Raw genomic sequence first — 19865 nt, 5'->3', positions numbered from 1 at the left:
TGGAGGAGCCTGGTAGGCTGCAGTCCATGGGGTCGCTAAGAGTTGGACATAACTGAGCGACTTCACTTTCACTTTTCACTTCACGCATTGGAGAAGAAAATAGCAACCCACTCCAGTGTTCTTGCCTGGAGAATCCCAGGGACGGGGGAGCCTGGTGGGCTGCCGTCTATGGGGTCGCACAGAGTCGGACACGACTGAAGTGACTTAGCAACAGCAGCAGCAGTGCTGGAGAAGACGCTTGAGAGTCCTTAAACTGCAAAGAGATCCAACCAGTCAATCCTAAGGGAAATCAGTCCTGAATATTCATTGGAAGGACTGATGCTGAAGCTCCAATACTTCGGCCATCTGATGTGAAGAGCCGACTCACTGGAAAAGATCCTGATCCTGGGAAATATTGAAGGCGGGAGGAGAAGGGGGCAACAGAAGATGAAACGGTTAGATGGCATCTCCAGGAGATGGTGAATGACAGGGGAGCCTAGCGTGCTGCAGTCCATGGGGTTGCAAAAAGTGGGACACAACTTAATGACTGAACAACAAACAACAACATTATAAGAAGCAAATACGAATTTGTAAGTGTTTTTTTGGCCACACCATGAGGCTTGTGGAATCTTAGTTCCCCAACCGTGCACTGAACCTGGGCCACAGCAGTAAACGTGCCAAGTCCTGACCGCTGGATAGCCAGAGAATTCTAATTTGTAACTTTTCAGTTGTAGTGAGGCTCCAAAGCCACTGGTCAGCCAAGCCACATTTTTAAGGGTGATGAGGAAACCACGGGTAACTGGAAAACCGAGCTCTCAACTCCACCTCCTGGCGCCTCTACACTGCAGCAGGGGGGCCTGACCTGTATGACCCTGCCAGCAAGGTCACTCACTTCCCAGGCCTTGTGTCATCTGTAAGACGGGATGTGGTGAGGGTGGGAGGAGACAGCGCAGGTGCACGGAGGTACTGGGTGCTCCTGCGAAACTGCAGCCCCTGGGCGGGGTCAGCCACGTGGGATTTCTAGCTCTGCAGAGGTCTACCACCCAGAGGGGCCCAACTGACCCCAGGGGCAGGGTGTTGGTAAATACATGGAAAGGAAGGCGGGGCAGCGCCCCACGCCACTCCCGGCATTCCAGAACCATTCTCCTTGCAGGCCTCCTTCAAGCAAGAAGGTGGCTCGGCGGTGGAGAATCCGCCTCCCAATGCAGGGGCCACGGGTTTGATCCCTGGTCCGAGAAGATCCCACATGCTGCAGAGCAACTAAGCCCATGTGCCACAACTACTGAGCCCTAGAGCCTGTGCTCTGCAACAGCAGAAGCCATGAGAAGCTTCTCATCGCAATGAGAAGCCTGCACGCCACAACTAGAAAGTAACCCCCCACCGACCACAACTAGAGAAAAGCCCGTGCAGCGACGGAGACCCAGCATAGCCAAATAAATTAATAAAAGTATTTAACACCAAAATTAAAAGAGCAAGAGGGTAGACGACTGGCCTCGGGATGAGTATGCTCCCTCATCTTCCAGCGTGATGGGGGGTCACATCACATCGGCCAAGGCAGAGCAGGAGCACAGTGTCACACAGAACAGGAAGCCCTTCCCCAGGTGCTCTCTTTCCCAATCCCTAGAGCCCATCTCTCATCGAATCCTGACTTCAACATACACAAATGCACCCCTTCTCTCTGCTCAGTCCCAACAGCCTTAGACTAAGTCCCCAAGGTCACAGTCACATCCCCGCACCCCTGTCTCCCAGGCCATCCCTGATGTTCTCAGGCAGCAGGCAAAGAGGGTTTTTCAAACCGCAGGCCACATCATGCTGCGCACGCTTAAAACCCACCTGGAGGGACTTCCCTGGTGGTTCAGCGGCTAAGACTCCACCCTCCCAACACAGGGGGACCTGGGTCCGATCCATGGTCAGGGAACCAGATCCTACGTGCCACAATTAAAGATCCCTCGTGCTGCAACTTAGATTAATCAGCGCAGCCAGATTAAAACAAATAGAAAAATCACCTGTAGATTCCTGCACACCTGTCCTCCCCCTCACAGCCCACAAGGCCCTGCACCAGTATTCATGCCTGGAGAATCCCATGGACAGAGAAGCCTGGCAGACTACAGTCTATGGGGTCGCAAAAGAGTTGGACACGATTTAGCAACTAAAAATGAGGGAAAAAAACAGTGCCTGGCCCATCAGGTCGTTGGCAGGCAGGACTAGAAGGACGAGTCACATGAAGCCCAGTGCCTGGCACACGTGGGGCCCTGTTCCACAGGATCATTCACAAGGGGATGGGGATGGAGGGGGATGTCACCCCCTGGCACTCCCAGAAGGTCTCTGGCAAGAAGATTCTAAGTCTGCCCTCTTTTCAGGACAGCAGCCCCCTTCCAGGGATCAGCCCTTAATCTAGCAGACGCACAAATCTGTCAACCTCCAAGGTGGAAAAAACAAGAAACGACCTAAAACCGCGTGCAGAAAACACATTCATGATTACCAAAGAGGATAGAGGGGTGGGAGGGGGAAGATAAATTAGGAGGTTGGGATTAACATATCCATACTACTATATATAAAGTAAGTAACACAGACCCACTGTATAGAACACATAACTATTTTCAGTATCTTATAATAACCCTTCATGGAAAATAACCTAAAAAAGAACAATGTATTATTATTGTATATTCTGTGTGTATAACTGAATCACTATGCTGTACACCTGAAATTAACACGTTGTAAATCAACTATATTTCAATTAAGGGAGGGAAAAAAACATCATGCAAGAGAATGGCTGGATTTAGTGAGACCAAGGAATACTACCCAGCTGTAAAGACAGCACAGAGCAAGGGAAATACAGCCAAGTCAATGATAATACCTGGAGATGTCAACACCCCACCTTCAGTAACAGACTTCCCTGGTCGTCCAGGGCTTTCCTGGTGGCTCAGATGGTAAAGAATCTGCCTGCAAAGTGGCAGACCCGTGTTCAATCCCTGGGTCAGGAAGATCCCCCTGGAGAAGGGAACAGCTACCAACTCCAGTATTCTTGCGTGGAGAATTCCATGGACAGAGGTTACAGTCCATGGGGTCGCAATGAGTAGGACATGACTAAGTGACCACCACTTTCACTTTGGCTGGTGGTCCAGTGGTTAGGACTCTGGGCTTTCACTGCGCAGCAGGGCACGGGTTCCATCCAAACTAAGATGCTACAGGGCGAGGCCAAAACAAAAAACAAAAACAGAAAAAAAATCACTGGACAAAAGATGGCTGAGGAAATAAAAAAATGTAAACTCCACCACCATAAACCAACACGACCTCAAGGCATGTATAGAGCACTCCACCCACAAGAGCAGAATCCACGTTCTTATCTAGGGCACCTGGAATAGGTTTTCCGGGATAGGCCACATTTGAGGTCCTGAAACGATATTGAGTAACTGTGAAAGGCCTGCATGAAATCACACAAAGTATGTTTTGTGACCACACCCGCAGCAAGTTTGAAAAAAGTAACAGCAGGAAAGTTTGGGAAATTCACAAATATGTGCAAACTAAACCATATATTCCTAAACAGCCAGTGAGTCAAAGAAGAAATCACCAAGGGAATTAGAAAATACTTTGAGATGAATGAAAATGAAAGCATAACATCAGAAATGTTGTAGAGCACAGCTAAAGCAGTGCACAGAGGGAAATGTATAGATGGAAGTACTGACTGCAATTTTATACATGTCAATTATACCTCAATAAAGCTTTAGCAACTTTTTTCTAATTAAAAACCATTTTTAAATTTGTTTTTAAAAAGAAGAAAGATTTTTAATTTAAAATTGATCTTCCACTGGGGCTTCCCTGGAGGGTGAGTGGTTGACTCCATGTTTCCACAGCAAGAAGCATGGTTTCAATCCCTGGTTTGCGGAACTAAGATCCCACATGCCCCACACTGCAGCCAAAAAAAAAAAAAATGAAGAAAGAAATCTGAATAGACCCATAACAAGTAAAGCAAAAACCTACCCACAAAGAAAGGCCTGACTCAAATAGCTTCACTGGTCAACTCTCACAAACATGTAAAGAATTAATACCAATCTTTTACAAACTCTTCCCCAAGATAGAAACACCTCCTAGCTCCTTCTATGAGGGCAGCATTACCCTGCTACCAAAGCTAGACAAAAATATCACAAGAAAACCACAAATCAGTATCTCTTATGAATAACGACACTCAAGAAAATCCACAACAAAATACTAGTAAACTAAATCCGGTAACGTAAAAAAATATGCCACAGTCAAGTGAGATTTATTCTAGGAATGCAGTGTTAGTCCAAACGGAAAAATGAATCAATATAATAGACCATACTGGGCTTCCCTGATGGCTCAGTGGAAAAGAATCCACCTGCCAATGTAGGAAACATGGGTTCAATGCCTAGTCCAGAAGATTCCACGTGCCTCGGAGCAACTAAACGCACGTGCCACAACTACTGAGCCTGTGCTCTAGAGCCCGGGAGCTGGAACTACTGAAACCTGAGCCCAGAGCCCAGGTTTCCCAAGAGAGGACACCGCAGTGAGAAGCCCAAGCACCGCATCTAGAGGGTAGCCCTCCCCATGCCCTACTCACTGCAACCAGAGAAAAGCCTGCACAGCAACAAAAACCCAGTTCAGCCACAAATAAGTAGAGAAATATTATTTTTTTTTACAACCATATTAACAGAATAAATGACAAAACTGTATGATTATCTCAATAGATGCAGAAAAAGCATTTGGCAAAACTCAACACCCTTTCATGAAAAAGACACTCAACAAATTAGGAACAGAAGGGAACTTCCTCATCTTAATGGGTTTCCCTGGTGGCTCAGCTGGTAAAGAATCTGCCGGCAATGCGGGAGACCTGGGTTCAATCCCTGAGTTGGGAAGATCCCCTGGACAAGGGAAAGGCTACCCACTCCAGTATCCAGCCTGGAGAATTACATGGACTGTATAGTCCATGGGGTCGCAAAGAGTCGGACATGACTGAGTGACTTTCTTCTTCTTCCCATCTTAATAAAGGACAGATGTATCTCAACAAAACCCACAGCCACTGTCATACTTAATGGTGAAAGACTAAAAGCTTTCCCACAAAGATCAGGAACAAGAACAGAGATGCCCACTCTCACTTCTGCTCAACATTGTATGAGAGGGAGGGAAGGTCCAGCCAGAGCAGGCAGGCTGAAAAAGAAGGCATCCAAAGGAAGAAGGAAAACCATTCACAGATGACATGATCATGTCTACAGAATATGTTCCTGCTGTTGCTAAGTCGCTTCAGTCGTGTCTGACTCTGTGCGATCCCAAAGACAGCAGCCCACCAGGCTCCCCCATCCCTGGGATTCTCCAGGCAAGAACACTGGAGTGGGTTACAGAATATGTTGAGGAATCCTAAAACTTAAAAAAAAAAATAAATGAGTTCAGCAAGGTTGAAGGATGCAAATCAATATACAAAAATCAGTCATATTATTACACACCAGCAGTGAACAATCTGAAAATGAAATGAAGGGGGAAATTCCATTTAAAAGCATGAAAAAAATTAAGTACTGAGGGATAAATTTAACAAAAGAAGCATGAAACTTCTACACTGAAAACTAAAATATATTGTTGACAGAAATTAAAGTCCTAAATAAATGGAAACACAGCTTGTGTTCACAGGCTGGAAGAACTTTTTTTGTTTTTAATTGGAGTATAGTTGATTTACAATGTTGTGTTAGTTTCAAATGTGTAGCAAAATGCATCAGTTACACATACATTCATTCTTTTTTAGATCCTTTTCCCATACAGGTTACTACAGAATACTGAGTAGGCATCCCTGTGCTATACAGTAGGTCCTTATTAGTTATCTATTTCATCTGCCTGCAAATACAGGAGACCCTGGTTCAATCCCTGGGTTGGGAAGATCCCCTGGAGAAGGAAATGGCTACCCACTCCAGTATTCTTGCCAGGAGAATCCCATGGACAGAGAAGCCTGGTGGGCTACAGTCCATGTGGTCGCAAAGAGTGGGACACTATTGAGCGACTAATCCTTTCTCCTTTCACCTTTCATTTTAAATATAGTAGTGTGCATATGCTAATCCCAGTGTCCTAATTTATCCCTCCCCATTGGAAGACTTAATATTGTTAAGATGGCAATACTCCCCGGACTGACCTGGAGATTCAACAAAATCCTCAAAATCTCAACAGCATTTTTTGCAATAATGAGTATGTTGGTCCTAAAATTCACATGGAAATGCAAAGGACACAGACTAGCCAAAACAAGCTTGAAAAAAGAACAAAGCTGTAAGACTCACACTTGCCAATTTCACAACTTATTACCAAGGTCCAGAAATAAAGACTGTGTAGTTCTGGCAGTAGGGGAGACAGAGACATCAGCAGAATAGATTTGAGAGTCCAGAAATATACTCTGGACTCTCTGCATTTATGGTCAACTGAGCTTTTTCTTTTTTTTGGCTGTGCACTGTGCAGCTTAGGGGATCTTAGTTCCCTGACCAGGGATTGAACCCAGGGCCACAGCGGAGAAAGCCCCGGGTCCTAACCACTAGACCACCAGGGAACTCCTAATGGCCAAATGATTTTGAACCCAAGGCGCCAAAAATATTCAATGAGTAAAGAATGTTCTTTTCAACAACTGGTGCTGGGACAACTATTAATAGCTACAAGCAAAAGAATATCGGACTTCTACCCTACGCCATATACAAGTTAACTCGAAATGGATCAGAAATCTAGATGGAAGCACTACAACTACGAAATATTTAAAAGAAAATATGGGACTAAATCTTCATGGATTAGTCCATGGCTTCTTGGGTATGATCCCAACAGCTGAAACTACTGAGCCCACGGGATGTGATTAAGACCCAACCCCATCAAATAAATACATTAAAGGAAAAAAGGATAGGATTTCATCAAAATTTAAAACTTTTCTGCTTCAAAGGGCACCAGACAGTGAAAAAGCAACCCGCATAATGGGAGAAAATATCTGCAAATCATTTATGTCAGAAGGTCTCATTTTGACACCAGGTATAAAGAATTTTTACACATCAATAATAAAAAGACAAATAACTTAAAAGTGTGACAAAGGATGTGAATAGAGATATCTGCAAAGAAGATATACAGATGGCCAATAAGCACATGAGAAGCACATCAGGGAAATGAGAAAAAAAACACCTATGAGCAAAAAACCACTTCACACCCACTAGGCAGCTGATAATACCAAGTGCTGACGAGGTTGTTAGGAAACCTGAACCCTCCTACAGTGCCGGTAAGAATGCAAAATGAGGCAGGCACTGCGGAAAACTGTCTAGGGGTTTCTCAAGATTACCGTATGACTCAGCACTTCCACTCCTAGGTACAACAAACCAAGAAGAAAGGAACGCATATGTGCCCCCCAAAAATCTGCACGAAAATGTTTAGTAGAGCACAATTCCTATTAGCCAAAAGGTGGGAACAACCCAAATGTCCATCAACTCAGGACTGGATGGACACAAAGTGGTGGAACCGTGAAGTGGAATATTAAGCAGCCATTAAAAGGGAATGGAGTTCTGGTAGATGCTACAATAAGAATGAACCCTCAACATATTAATGCAAAGTGAAAGAAGCCAGCCACAAACAGCTACAGAGTGCATGATTCATTGACAGAAATGTCCAAAGCAGGCAAATTCACAGAAAGTAGAGGAGCAGTTGCCAAGAACTGGGAGTGGAGAATGACCACTTAATAAGCACACAGTTTTTCTTTTTTCCTTTTTTTTTGGGGGGGGGGGTGTGTAAGACAATGTCCTGAAATTAGATACAGTGATCACTGCACAACTCTGAATCAGCTGGATGGTGCACTATATTTTTTAACAATTTTTAAAGTCTTTTATTAAATGTTACAAGAGTGTTTGTTTTATGTTCTGGTTTTCTGACCATGAGGCATGTGGGATTAAGCTCCCTGACCAGGGATTGAACTTGTGTCCCCCTGCATCAGAAGGCAGATTCTTAACCACTGGACCACAAGGGAGGTTCCAAGGTTAACTTCTGAGTTGTAAGAAATGCTATCACACCAAGATAAGAGGTTAACATTAGGGAAAGATGGGTGAAGACTATACGGAAGCTCTCTGTACTAGCCTCACAATTTCTGTAAATTTAAAGCTTACTTATTTTCTGTAAATCTAAAATTATTCCAAAATGAAAAATTCCTTTAAAACCAAAACCAAGGCAAAAACCTCTTGAGACACTGAGTAGCAAAGAGCTTGGGATGAGGGGGATACATTCTGGTGAGATTTTGGACTATCAGAGACAAACTTGGGAATCCCCTGGTGGCCCAGTGGTTAGGACTTAGCGCTCTCTGTGTGGGGGCCAGGGTTCAATCCTTGGTCAGAAGCTAAGATCCTGCAAGCCCCAGGACCAGGCACCAAAAAAAAAAAAAGAAAACCAAGATAGACTTAATTGTGGCATTTAAGGGGGTGGGGTGGGGGGGAATCAGGGACACTCACACATAAATATAATGAAAAGGGATTTGGCAAGAGCTATAAGCTGATGAAGGTGGTTCCAAGCAAAGGGCAATAGGAGCCCCTGTCTTATTCTTCCTATAGGAGAGAATCGTATTTCACCAAGTAAACAGTCCAAGAAGTCTTGTAATTAAAAATCAAGCCAGGACATCCTTTTGCCTGAGGGAATTCCAGGTGAGGCCTCCCCACCTCAGAAAGTGACCCGCTCTGAGCTCCCTGGTGACCTATGACAGGTGGTGCCACCAGAGCAGAGGCCGCCGCAGCCCACTTCCGTCTAAAGGGCTTCCGCTGAGACGAGGGGAAGTTAAGTGTTGCAAGACAAGAGATGTGTCAGCCCAAACCACTGGCAGCCTCCCCTGAGCTCAGTCTGCGGTTCACAGCCCCTGATCTTAATTCATAGATCCCAGGGTCTCCACTGCCCCACCATCCAGAAAAGAACCACTCTGAGGGTATCATCCTCCAAGCCACTGGCTGCAGGGCCTGCTGGGGGCTTTCTAGGCAAGGGGGGACTGTGACCCTTCAGAAGGGTCCTGGCCATCAGCACGGAAGACAGAGGCCCCACGGCTAGGACAGAAGAGGCTTGTCCCACACCCAGCGTGGGGCTTCCTCCAGGGCTGGCCAGCCGTGCCAGGCCGTATCATCCGGCAGGCGGGCGTGACCCCAGCTGGGACTGTTCTTGCCTGCTCTGCAGACTCGCCTGACGGCCTATGAGTCCCTACAGACGCTTATCGCTGGGAAAATGTGTCATGGGGCAGAGTCTTCAGGGCGCCTCCACCTCTTCCATGGGCGTGAGGGTGTCACTGGGGCCCTGGATAGGTCTGACGTCCACTTGGCCACAACCTCTGGGTCTGTGGTCCGGGCAGGTTCAAGTTTAGCCAGAGAAGGTCTCCAGTGACAGAGCAACGGTTCTCCACTGTGCTCCAGCACGTGACTGGAATCCCCCTGGGAGTTTTCAAGGGGTGTCGGGAGGGGTCTGGCACTGGGCATCTGGCACAGACACTCATGGGGCTGTCAGACTGCAGCAGCTTCTTTTCCTTGGTTCTTGATCCAAGCAGGCACTTGGATCAAGAACAGGAAGGGGGATGGAGGTGGGGGTGGGGAAAGTGTTAGGCGCTCAGTTGTGTACAACTCTTTTGGGACCCCATGAACTGTAGCCCACAGGCTACTCTGTCCTTGGAATTCTCCAGGCCAATATACTGGAGTGAGTAGCCATTCCCTTCTCCACGGGATTTTCCAGACCCAAGGATTGAACTCGGGTCTCCTACACTGCCAGCAGATTCTCTACCATCTGAGCAAGGGGAAACCTCCTTCAAACATTGGGGCCCTGCTGTGAGAAGATGCCAGTGCCTGGACCAAGGGGGACCTGCTCCCGCCAGGGCCACCAGGCACCCAAGCAGGAAGCCAGAGTCGGACAGGGAGGCTCACTGGAAACTGTAGGGTCTTAGCTCCCACATCCCTGGGTCGGAGACGGGGGGCAGCTTGGCCCCATCTCATGGCCAGGAAGTCAGTCCAGAGAGATAGCCATGCCTGGCTGGCCCTGCCGCCTCAGCCCTGTTATTACTCTGCAAACCAGAGCCCTCCTTGTAAGGGGATACATGTGCTTCTGTCCCCTCAGAGCACCCCAAACCCCTCTTCTGTTCTCGGTCCCACACGTCACGGGCAGGCTGTGAGCCCCCACAGTCCCAGGGCTGTCCTCGGGCTCCTTCTCAGCGAACATCTGTGCAGTGAAGCTAATCCAATTCTGGTTTGGAGGGACATTCATGCAACAAATATTCATGCTCCTACTCTATGCCAGTCAGAGATCCCTGCCCCAGGGTACCTGCTGTCTGCAGTGTGAGGAGACAAAAACACGAAACCGCTGCAGGCCCCAATAAGAGCTCTGAAGGAACCGTGTTGAGGCAGGCAGTCGAGTGACTGGGGTAGGTCAGGGCCAGCCTCTCAGGGAGGTGAGGTTTGAGCAAGGATCCACCCAAGAAGAGAGGAGCAGAATGTGGAGACCTCTGGACCAAGACGAGACGTGGAGGAAGGAAGGGAAAGGCCCTGGGTAGGCGTAACCCTGTGGGGGGTGCTTGAGGGGCAAACAAGAGGCCATGTGGCTGCTAGGATGAGCTTGGGGGAGTGGGAGCAGCGGGGGTGGGGAGGTGTTGGGGGCAAGGGGAGGACCTGGACGTTTACCCCAAGTGAGATGGGAGCCACAGAGGGTGGTAGGCAGAAGAGGGACATGCCCAGACTCGGGTGTTCACAGGTTCCGTTTGGATGCTGTGGCGGGGGGTCTGCCAGGGGACCAGGGCAGAGGCAATGCAGCGGTCCAGGCTGTGGAAGGGGTGGGAGGGGTGAAGAGTGCACACACCAATGTGGGGGCATCAGGCAGGACTCTCTGGTCAATCCTGAGTCCACTCATCCAACCCAGGGGAGCAGCTGCTGGGAGGCATCCTGGCCTCCACACCCAAGCCTGGCCATCAGTCTCCCCACACACTCCTCTCCCATGTCCTACACAGGTGCCCCCTATCCACGTGCAAATCCTGGGAGCGGGTGAATAGAAGCAGCCTGAGCATCCATCACCAAGAGGCTGGTGAATAAACTAAAGGCGGCTTTGTGCTGTGGAGTATTACGCAGCTGTGAAAAAGAGAGGAGACTGCCTTGTGGAAAACAGGCCCTGAGCTTTCAGCAGGGGCCCACGCCAGGCAGGATGGGCACAAAGGTCTCTATTTACCTGTCTAGGCAGAGAGACCTACTGCCTCCTCTAAGAAGTACTCCCTGACCACCATTCCAATGCCAAGGCTCCCTAAGGGGCCTCTGCCTCCACTCACTTCTAACCGAGAAGTGCCTCCCGACAGAAGGACCCCTCAGGCCTCACTCACTGTGACATCCCTATTCAAACCCAGACTCTGCCGCTCACCATGGGGGCACCACTCTCCACTGAGAACAGATATGGGTAGAGTGAACAAGGGGGGCAGGATAGGGTTCTTCTGTCCTTCCTTGGCCTGCCCCATTTCCACCCCTTCAACTGTCTCATCTGTAAAAACGGGCCAAGCTGAGGTGCCGTACCAACAGTACCCAGTGCCTGGCCCACGCTGAGTGCGTCAAGGGCACAGAAAGTCCATTCAGTGCAAGAGGAAGAACAGAGCTGTGCTCCGATCGCCACGAGGGGAGGCAACTCGGGCAGCTGAGCACCCGGACACCCCAGTGGGCACTGCAGGGACCCCACGAGGGCTCGGATTATTCCTCAAAACTTGGCCTCGTACCAGAAACTTCTGAGGCCACTGTGAAGTAGAACCGCTGTGCAGGAGTGGAAACTGGACCTTGTACAGACCGAACCAAGGGGAAAACGGGGATTGGAGAGTCCAACGAAGCCAGGGGTAAGGATGCTACTCTAGATATGGGCCAGCAGGCCTTGGGGGAAGGGGACTCACATGAAGCTCGAGCCTCTGGGCTCTGGCCACTGGGGCAAACCTCGGGGACTCAGTTTCCCCACCAGGAAACAGAGATCAAGCCTTGGCCTCAAAGCGGGTAAGGTGACTGTGCCCAGGTCCCCGCCTGGATTGTGACAGACAGCACTTGTGACCGCGCTGTCCTCTCTCATCGGGACGGCTGCAGTGACTCCCGCTGGCCCCCCGCCTTCATCTTCACTCTTCTAGCGAGGTCAGGAAGCTCTAAGCAGAGTTACAAACATTCCAACAGGGAAGGACCGCTAGGATGCATTGGGCGGTGGAAAAACAAGCTGCTGAAAGATATAAACAGGGTAGCCCTGGTTCTGGAAAGAAGACGTGCCTGAAAAAGAAGCAACCACAAACAGTGCTGTGTACTTTGTCCATTGGTATGTAAGCGAGAGAGGGGTCTGGCAGGATATACACCAAGCTGACAATGGTGTTCCCGTGTGGAGCTGGAAGGGAGGGACGGGGTGTGCAGTGTATCCTCCTCCTGTGTCAGGGTTTCCCTTTTTCTGAGAATGTGGTCTTCAGTGTTCTATTTTTACAATTAAAATTCAGGAAAAGCAGACATCTGACAGGCAGTTTCCTGACCCTCATGTACCCAGCTGGAGAAGGAAATGGCAACCCACTCCAGTGTTCTTGCCTGGAGAATCCCAGGGACGGGGGAGGCTGGTGGGCTCCCGTCTATGGGGTTACAGAGTCGGACACGACTGAAGCAACTTAGCAGCAGCAGCAGCATGTGCCCAGTGGTCTTGCCTTCGACTCAGTTCCCTTTCCACACCTGAAGGAGGCACCTGCGGAGCCCTCTGCCTGGGACACCCTTCCCAGGGGTCTTCAGGGGCTGGCTCCATGGCAGGGCCCATCCCAACCTCCTCATGGAAGCAGCCCCTGCTCAGTCACTCTCTCACTCCTCGCCATCATTTTCCTTGTACTTCTCTATCTTTAGAATGTGACTGCTAATTTAACCATTCTGCTGGGCTCTGTCCATCTCGGTCCCCATTGGGTCCCCAGCATCCCGAAGCTGTCGGACACATGGCTAATAGCCTCCAAAGATCCCCAAAACCAGAAGTCATTCCATTCGACAACCCAGCCCGACCCTGATACAAGCATCGTAGCGTCCACTAATGACCTGATTGTCAAAAGCCATGACCACACCTTGCCAACCCCACTGAACAGTGGGCTCTGAAGGAGGCAAGCCTGCCTCAGGCCCCACTCCTGCCTCCTCCCTGTGTGACTTCAAGTCAATTCCCTTCTCAGGCCTCAGTTTCCCCACCTGTAAAGCAGGGATGGGAAGAGCAGTATCTGCCCCCCAGGACTGCTGAGACCATGAAGTCAGACTGTAGACCTAAGTCCCTGGGCCCCGGCACCCGGTGATTCTTCACCAACATCAGCCCTTCCCGGGTCATGAACATCCAGCAGCAGGTGAAACCGAAAGGGCCACCCTGCTCCCTGTTCAAGGTGAGGACGACTGCAAAGGGAAGAATCGCCAGCACCTCGCAGGCACCTCGCTGCCAATACTAACAGAAACCACAAACACAGCGGGGAGGAGGAGTCTTTCCTCCCTAGTGCCATTTTGCTTCAGAGGCAGGGCGTTTTTTTTCTTTATTCAGATCGTTGCTAATGGCCTATAAATATCTCATTATTGGCTTGCGTTTTTCCGAAGCTTTCACACAATAAGGGCTTAATTACAGCATGCGGTTGGCAACCCCAGTAAATTAAGGGTTAGCTGATGTCCCCATTTTTTTCCTGCAGTGGAGGGGCCTGTAATTTCAGGCATTTTCATTCAAATTGGGCAAAAGCTTGGCAGATGGGTCTCTGAGCCAAATGCACACACCAGAGAGACCCAGGGTTCTGTGCTGCGCCCGCCCCTTACACTCGCCCTACCTTTGAAAACTCCGAATCTAGAACCATCCGAGAGGCCGCCCTCTGCCCTCACTCACAATCAACTGGACTTATCACCAGGGGATTTCAACCCATGTACCTAGCGAGGGCCATTATCCCAGACAAATAACTCTGAAAAGCATTTGAGCAGCCCACAGCTGAGTTCTGGAGAAATCTGTCTTCCTGGTGATAAACATAACCCCCAGAGAGCAAAAAAGAACCAACAATCACGTGGGGAGACAACCCACAGGTAGGGCTCGGAGCTGTACGTTTTCCCAGGCTTTTTACTATGAAAATACCACGGTCTGGAATGAGATGGGGTCGCACGTCCACTTGGTCTGGGCCCTAACAGGTCTCACACACTTGTTGTTGTTGTTGTGTAAGTCGTGTCCACCTCTTTGCGACCCCGCGGACTGAGCCTGCCAGTTTCCCTGTCCTCCACCATCTCCTGGAGTTTCCCCAAGTTCACGTCCATCGAGTCGGTGATGCCATCCAACCATCTCATCCTCTGCCGCCCCCCTCTCCCTTCACTCTTTCCTTCTGGGTCATTAAATCCTCTTCTAGATCGCTCTGAGAAGCTGTTTTGCAGGGGGTTGTGTCTGGACACATTGGCTAGGAGTCAACTGGCTACTGCTGGGCCTTTCTGCTCCCGACTTCCCACCATCGTACACGGAATGAACGTTAAGAAACTCTCACAGCCAAGTACTTGTTCACATACACCATTCCCACTTAGAAACAGCAGCCAACAGGCCCCCACTAGCATTTCAGGACCTGGTTCACCAGCTGGTTCTAACTCATCCCCATAGCTCAAACTACATTGATAGAGGCTTAATAAGTGGCTGTGCTAAAAAGAGGCATTACTTGTATTAACAACATAACCACGAATTCCTTTTCTTTCAGAAAAGAGAAATTAACAACTGATCTTTGACAGTCCTGACCCAGGACTGTACAAAACGGCACCAGTCTAATATTTTCACAAGGCTTATTAGCCCGTTTGAAATCTCAGCCTGCTCCCAGGAGGGACCACTCAATCCCTATTTTCCAGACAAGGAAACTGAGTTGAAGAAGTGAGGTCATTCAGCTGATGGATGGCCACCTTCCCACAGGCGCCTTGGGACTCTCCCTGATCCAGGTGGCCTGGGTACTACAGACCACACAGGCAAAAGCACTTTGGCTTTGCCCAACAGGAAGGGCCTTGGAAACAGCAGCTGTCATTTTCAAGCATCTCTGAACCCCCAAGATGTGTTAAGGGACAAACAAGCCCAAAGGGCAAACCATGCACCCACCCCTCAGTCTGGCAGGAGAGTGAACCAACATTCATCCGACATGCATTCACCTGGCACCCACTGTGTGCCCAGGATGGCCTCTTGGTACAGTTATGTCTCTCTGCAGGGATCCGTCACCCAAGACCGAACGGAAATGCAGCTGGAAATGGTTGCACCTGTGGGCAGCTACTCCTTGTTAAAAGAAAAATGGCACCAGGCCCACATGTGCTTATAGGCACTGCATTACTGAGGCAGCGCTGGAAATCAAAGTTGAGGGCCCACAGCTTGCCCAGGACCAGGTCCAGAAGCATCCGAACAGCGTGACGAGCAGCACTCCCTCTCCCCAGAGCGATCCCTGGCCCCCAGGGCTCCACGTGGCATGCACCCCACCCCACCCCGGTACCCCACTAAGCTCATCTCCTCTCCTCTCCCACTGTGCTCAGCACTCTCCCACCTCAGGGCCTTTGCAGCAGTCGTTCCCACAGCCTGGACGCTCTTCCTGCAGATTACACTGGTGAGTCCTCCCTTACCTCCTCAGGTCTCTGCTCAAATGTCACCTTCCCACGTGGGCCTTCCCTGACCCTCCATTTAAAACTGTAAATTCAGACTTTCCTGGTGGTCCAGTGGTTAAGAATCTGTCTGCCAATGCAGGGGACACAGGTTTGATCCCTGGTCTGGGAGGATTCTACACAGTTGCCTACAGGGGACAACAGAGCCCACATCACAACTACTGAGCCTGTGCTCAACAATAACAGAAGCCACTGCAAAAAGAAGTCCGTCCACCACAATGAAGAACAGCCCCGGCTCACCACAACTAGAGACAGTCCACACACAGCAATGGAGACCCAGGGCAACCAAAAATAAAATTTTAAATTAAAAAAAATTTTGTTAAGAGATTTTAAATCCTCACTCCACCCTCAATGCCCTAAGAGGTGAAGCACACCCAGCCTGGTGGCCTGCATGGGGCCCATGAGTAGACACTGTTAACAGCCCCATTCCCCAGCTGGGGAGAGTGAGGCTCAGAAGCAAAGACTCACAGGATCAAGACTCTGAGCTGGAGGACTTGACCTCTGCCTCCCTCTCCTGCTTGTCTCCCAAGCTGAGCTAACAGGTCTATTCTCACTTGGACCACGATCTTAAAAAATCCACTGGGAGGAGGCAAGGAAATGCAGCAGCCATGCTCCAGGCACAGAGCCGGAAGACATGCTCTCCTGTCTGTCCCTTGAAACCAGCCGGGAGATGCTCTGTGCGGATCTAATGTACACAGAAAGAGTCGAGTCCCTGGCTGCAGCACGGTTCAGCCAGTCACAGAAAGAAGCAGGCAGGGGGATTTAAAGCGAGGCCTGCTTGCCATCCCCCGTGTCAGGGCTTTGTAGCTGAGGAGCCTTACCCATGTTCCGTAAGTAAAAAGAAGTTGGCTTTGTTTGAGAACCCCATATCCAAAGAGAGGCCTTTTCACAGCTTTGGTTCTCGACCCCTGAGTCAATGCCCATAATGACCGATGCCACGCTGCAGGCTCAGGAGGTTGCCACAGGAGCCAGCTCGGTAGCAGCTGGCAGTCGCCAGGTTCCAGGGTGGCTGGGAGGGAACGGTGAGGGACAGAGGGATCGATGAGAGGTGGAGATGGGAGAGAGACCCTGGGTTTCCCCAGCCCAGAGACCTTGATCCTTCACTGAACAACCTGTTGTAAGAATGCTCAGCTCTTTGGGCCTTAGTTTTCTGCTCTGGAAAATGGGATCGTGATGGTGCCAGCCTCATGAGGCTTCAGCGAAGTCCAGTGTGTAACTTCAGAGCACTTTAATTCTGACTAGCTATGCATTGGAGAAGGAAATGGCAACCCACTCCAGTGTTCTTGCCTGGAGAATCTCAGGGACGGGGGAGCCTGGTGGGCTGCCGTCTATAGGGTCACACAGAGTCAGACACGACTGAAGTGACTTAGCAGCAGCAGCAACAGCAGCTTTGGTTATTGATATGAAAGGAACCAGGGCTTTCCTGGTGGCTTAGCCAGTAAAGAATCCACCTGCAAAGCAGGAGACCTGGGGTTGATCCCTGGGTTGGGAAGACCCCCTGAAGAAGGAAATAGCAACCCACTCCAGTATTCTCGCCTGGGAAATCCCATTGACAGAGAAGCCTGAGGGCTACAGTCCGTAGACTCACAAAGAGTTGACATGACTGAGCAACTAAGCATACACACACCCATGAACGGAACCAGCCTAGTGAGCAACAGCCCCATCCAAGGAGACCCACTCACTAGGTGCCAGGTACTATGTCAAGTAAACTCTTTTAACACACCATGTCACTGCATCCTTCCAAGTCCTGTTAAGGGTCCATCGGCCCTCTTTCTGGTGGGAAAACTGAGGCTCAGAGAGGTCAAACAACCTGTGCAGGGTCACGAGGCAGATGAAATGGACAGAGCTTTGCAGACACCCACCGGAAGCCTGGGTAGGCAGGAAGATGGCCAAGCAGGGGACCCAGGCTGGGCTGATCCCAAGTCCATACCTTTCCGCCACAGTAGAAAGAGGGCATTTTGCCAGAGACACAGTAGCAAAGGAGGAAATTCATGCCGCTGGGAGCAAAATCCCAGGCCACTGTGAAGGCGGGGCAGGGCTGGGCACCCAGCTGGGCTCCACTGAGCGCCAGCCTGGTGGCCTTGGGCAAACAGCAAGTCTTTTCTGAGCTGAACCAAGAGAGAAGTCAGCTTGGGGGCTGCTGGATGAACCTTTTTAACACTGATAACAACAACAACATGAACATGATGATGACTATGATGTTATCAGGGCTTCCCTGCTGGCTGAGCGGTAAAGAATCTGCCAGCAATGCAGGACACAAGTGTTCGATCCCTGAGTCGGGACGATCCCCTGGAGGAGGAAATGGTAACCCACTCCAGTATTCTTGCTTGGGAAATACCATGGACCAGGAGGCCTCGTGGGCTACAGCCCACGGGGTCGCAAAGAGTCAGACACAGGACTTCACGAGTAAACCACCAACCGCCATGACGTTATCATCTGGCAGCCACAGTCACAAATGGAGTCCTTCCCAGAATGGAGAAGTGGCCCCCCTTCTGGGAGGCAGAAGGAAAAGAGGTGGGGGGGAGGAGAGGGGAGAGGTAAGCACCCTCAGTGGCCACAGGGCCCATTTTCCTCCATTAGCTTTGTGAATCCTGGAAACAGCCCAGACTGGAATTTGTCCACTGGACAGATGGGCAAACTGAAACTTCTCGGGGCTTCCCAGGGAAGCCTATATCCCAGCTCTTGCCACTGCAGCCTGATCAGGCCAGAAGTTCCTTCTCAGGATCCAAGAAGGACCCCCACCATGCAGGCTTTGGCTTGGGGGCTGGTCCCTATGTTCCAGGGCCCTGCAGGCAACCTGACATGGGCCAGGAAAGACTCCTGGAGAAAGTCTGCCCCCCAGGGTCCTACTTCCAATTCCAGAGGAGAGGAGTTCAAGTCTCACCCTTCAGCCCCTTCTCTTCTGCAAGCTCCTCTCGTCCCCTGCCCAGAAGTGGGGTCAAGGAGACGAGAAGGACTGACACCAGGACACAAAGACAAAAGGATCCACTTGGAAGCGAGGAGCCAGCGTTCGCCAGGCACCAAGTTGAAGAGGCAGCCCAGGAGAGCCAGACAACAGGATCTCCCAGGGTCCAGCCAGCCAGTCAGACAGCACAGGCCAGCTGGGTAACCCAACAGAGGAAGCGCTAAGTCTGTGAGGGGTACGGATGGGCAACCAGACAGGACAGGGCCTTCTGGCTAGCTAGCCAGGCAGCAGGGGGCTGCCCTGCGGTCCTGGACAGATGGACAGCCAAATGGTGGTGGCGGGGAAGCCTATCCAGGACAGAGAGACAGCAAGCCAGACGACAGGAACTGCTCCAAATCAATGAACAGCCGGCCAGACCACGGGGATCGGCCCAGAAAATATCCAGGAGACAGGTTCAGGACAGACAGACAACCAGATGGTAGAATTCACCCACTAGAGCTGGGGGCCAGAGAGTCAGAGGTCTTGCACTGCACTTCCTGGCCCACGCCCCCCAGCGCGTGGGACACCCCTCAGGTCTGAGCCGGCTCCCCAGCCCCTGCAGGGAGCCCTCCACTCAGGGCGTCCCACAGGGCCCGCCCCCCTGTCCCCGTCCCGGTCGCGGGCACGCAAGCGCCGCAGTTACGCCGGCGGCGCAGGGCGCGCCATTCCCAGTCCGCCCTCCGCGCCGTAGGCCGCCGCCCGCCCGCCGTCGCCACCGAGCTCGCTCACCGGCCCACGAAGTTCTCGAGCACAGAGCTCTTGCCGGCGCTCTGGCCGCCCACCACGGCGATCTGCGGCAGGTCCAGGTGGCAGCTCTGGCCGATGGAACTGAAGGCATCCTGCAGCTTGTTGACCAGCGGGATCAGCTCTTCCATCCCGCGGTTGCCCATGGCGCCGGTGTCCCCGGCCCGAGCGACCCGCGCTCCTCGCCCGCCCCTGTCCCTCAACGACGCGGCCCCGCGGCGTCCGCGGCCGTTGCTCCCCGCCCGCCCGGGCCTCGGCGCGACGCCCGCTCCCGGCTCGGCCTCACGGTCGCCGCCTCATCCGGTTCTCAAGCGACACCCGACCCGACCGACCTCCCGCCGGAGCCCTGGGGCTGCGCCAAAAACCCTCGCACCCACTCCGATTGGTCGGCTGGGCTGTCACTCCTGCACACAAACCAATGAAAATGAGGCACGGGCCGATGGCCGAGTGAGCCCGCCCCTTGGGGCCTATTCTCTGATTCATTGGGCGCAAGAACTGTCGCTATTGTGCAAGAGCCAATAGCAGCGGCAAGCGAGTTGTCTCGGCCGGGAGGCGGTGTTTCGGGAAAACGCATGTTGGCC

The 19865-nt window shown here is 51.2% G+C and overlaps 1 protein-coding gene across 16 annotated transcripts in view; it reads right to left on the bottom strand.

Moving 5' to 3' along the window:
• Nucleotides 1-19593, bottom strand: part of DNM2 (dynamin 2) — an 89749-nt gene extending 70156 nt beyond the window's left edge. For 15 of the 16 annotated variants that reach the window (XM_024994111.2, XM_024994105.2, XM_024994110.2 and 12 more), the window contains exon 1: nucleotides 19270-19593. In XM_024994111.2, the coding sequence (XP_024849879.1) occupies nucleotides 19270-19430 (161 nt within the window). In that variant the 5' untranslated portion in view covers nucleotides 19431-19593. 16 annotated transcript variants of the gene reach the window in all.
• Nucleotides 19594-19865: the final 272 nt, after the last annotated feature.

The sequence above is a fragment of the Bos taurus genome, chromosome 7, assembly GCF_002263795.3.
Source record: "Bos taurus isolate L1 Dominette 01449 registration number 42190680 breed Hereford chromosome 7, ARS-UCD2.0, whole genome shotgun sequence".
Classification (NCBI taxonomy): domain Eukaryota; kingdom Metazoa; phylum Chordata; class Mammalia; order Artiodactyla; family Bovidae; genus Bos; species Bos taurus.
The sequence above is the reverse complement of the archived record's forward strand: the minus strand, read 5'-3'. Positions and strand labels throughout refer to the sequence as shown.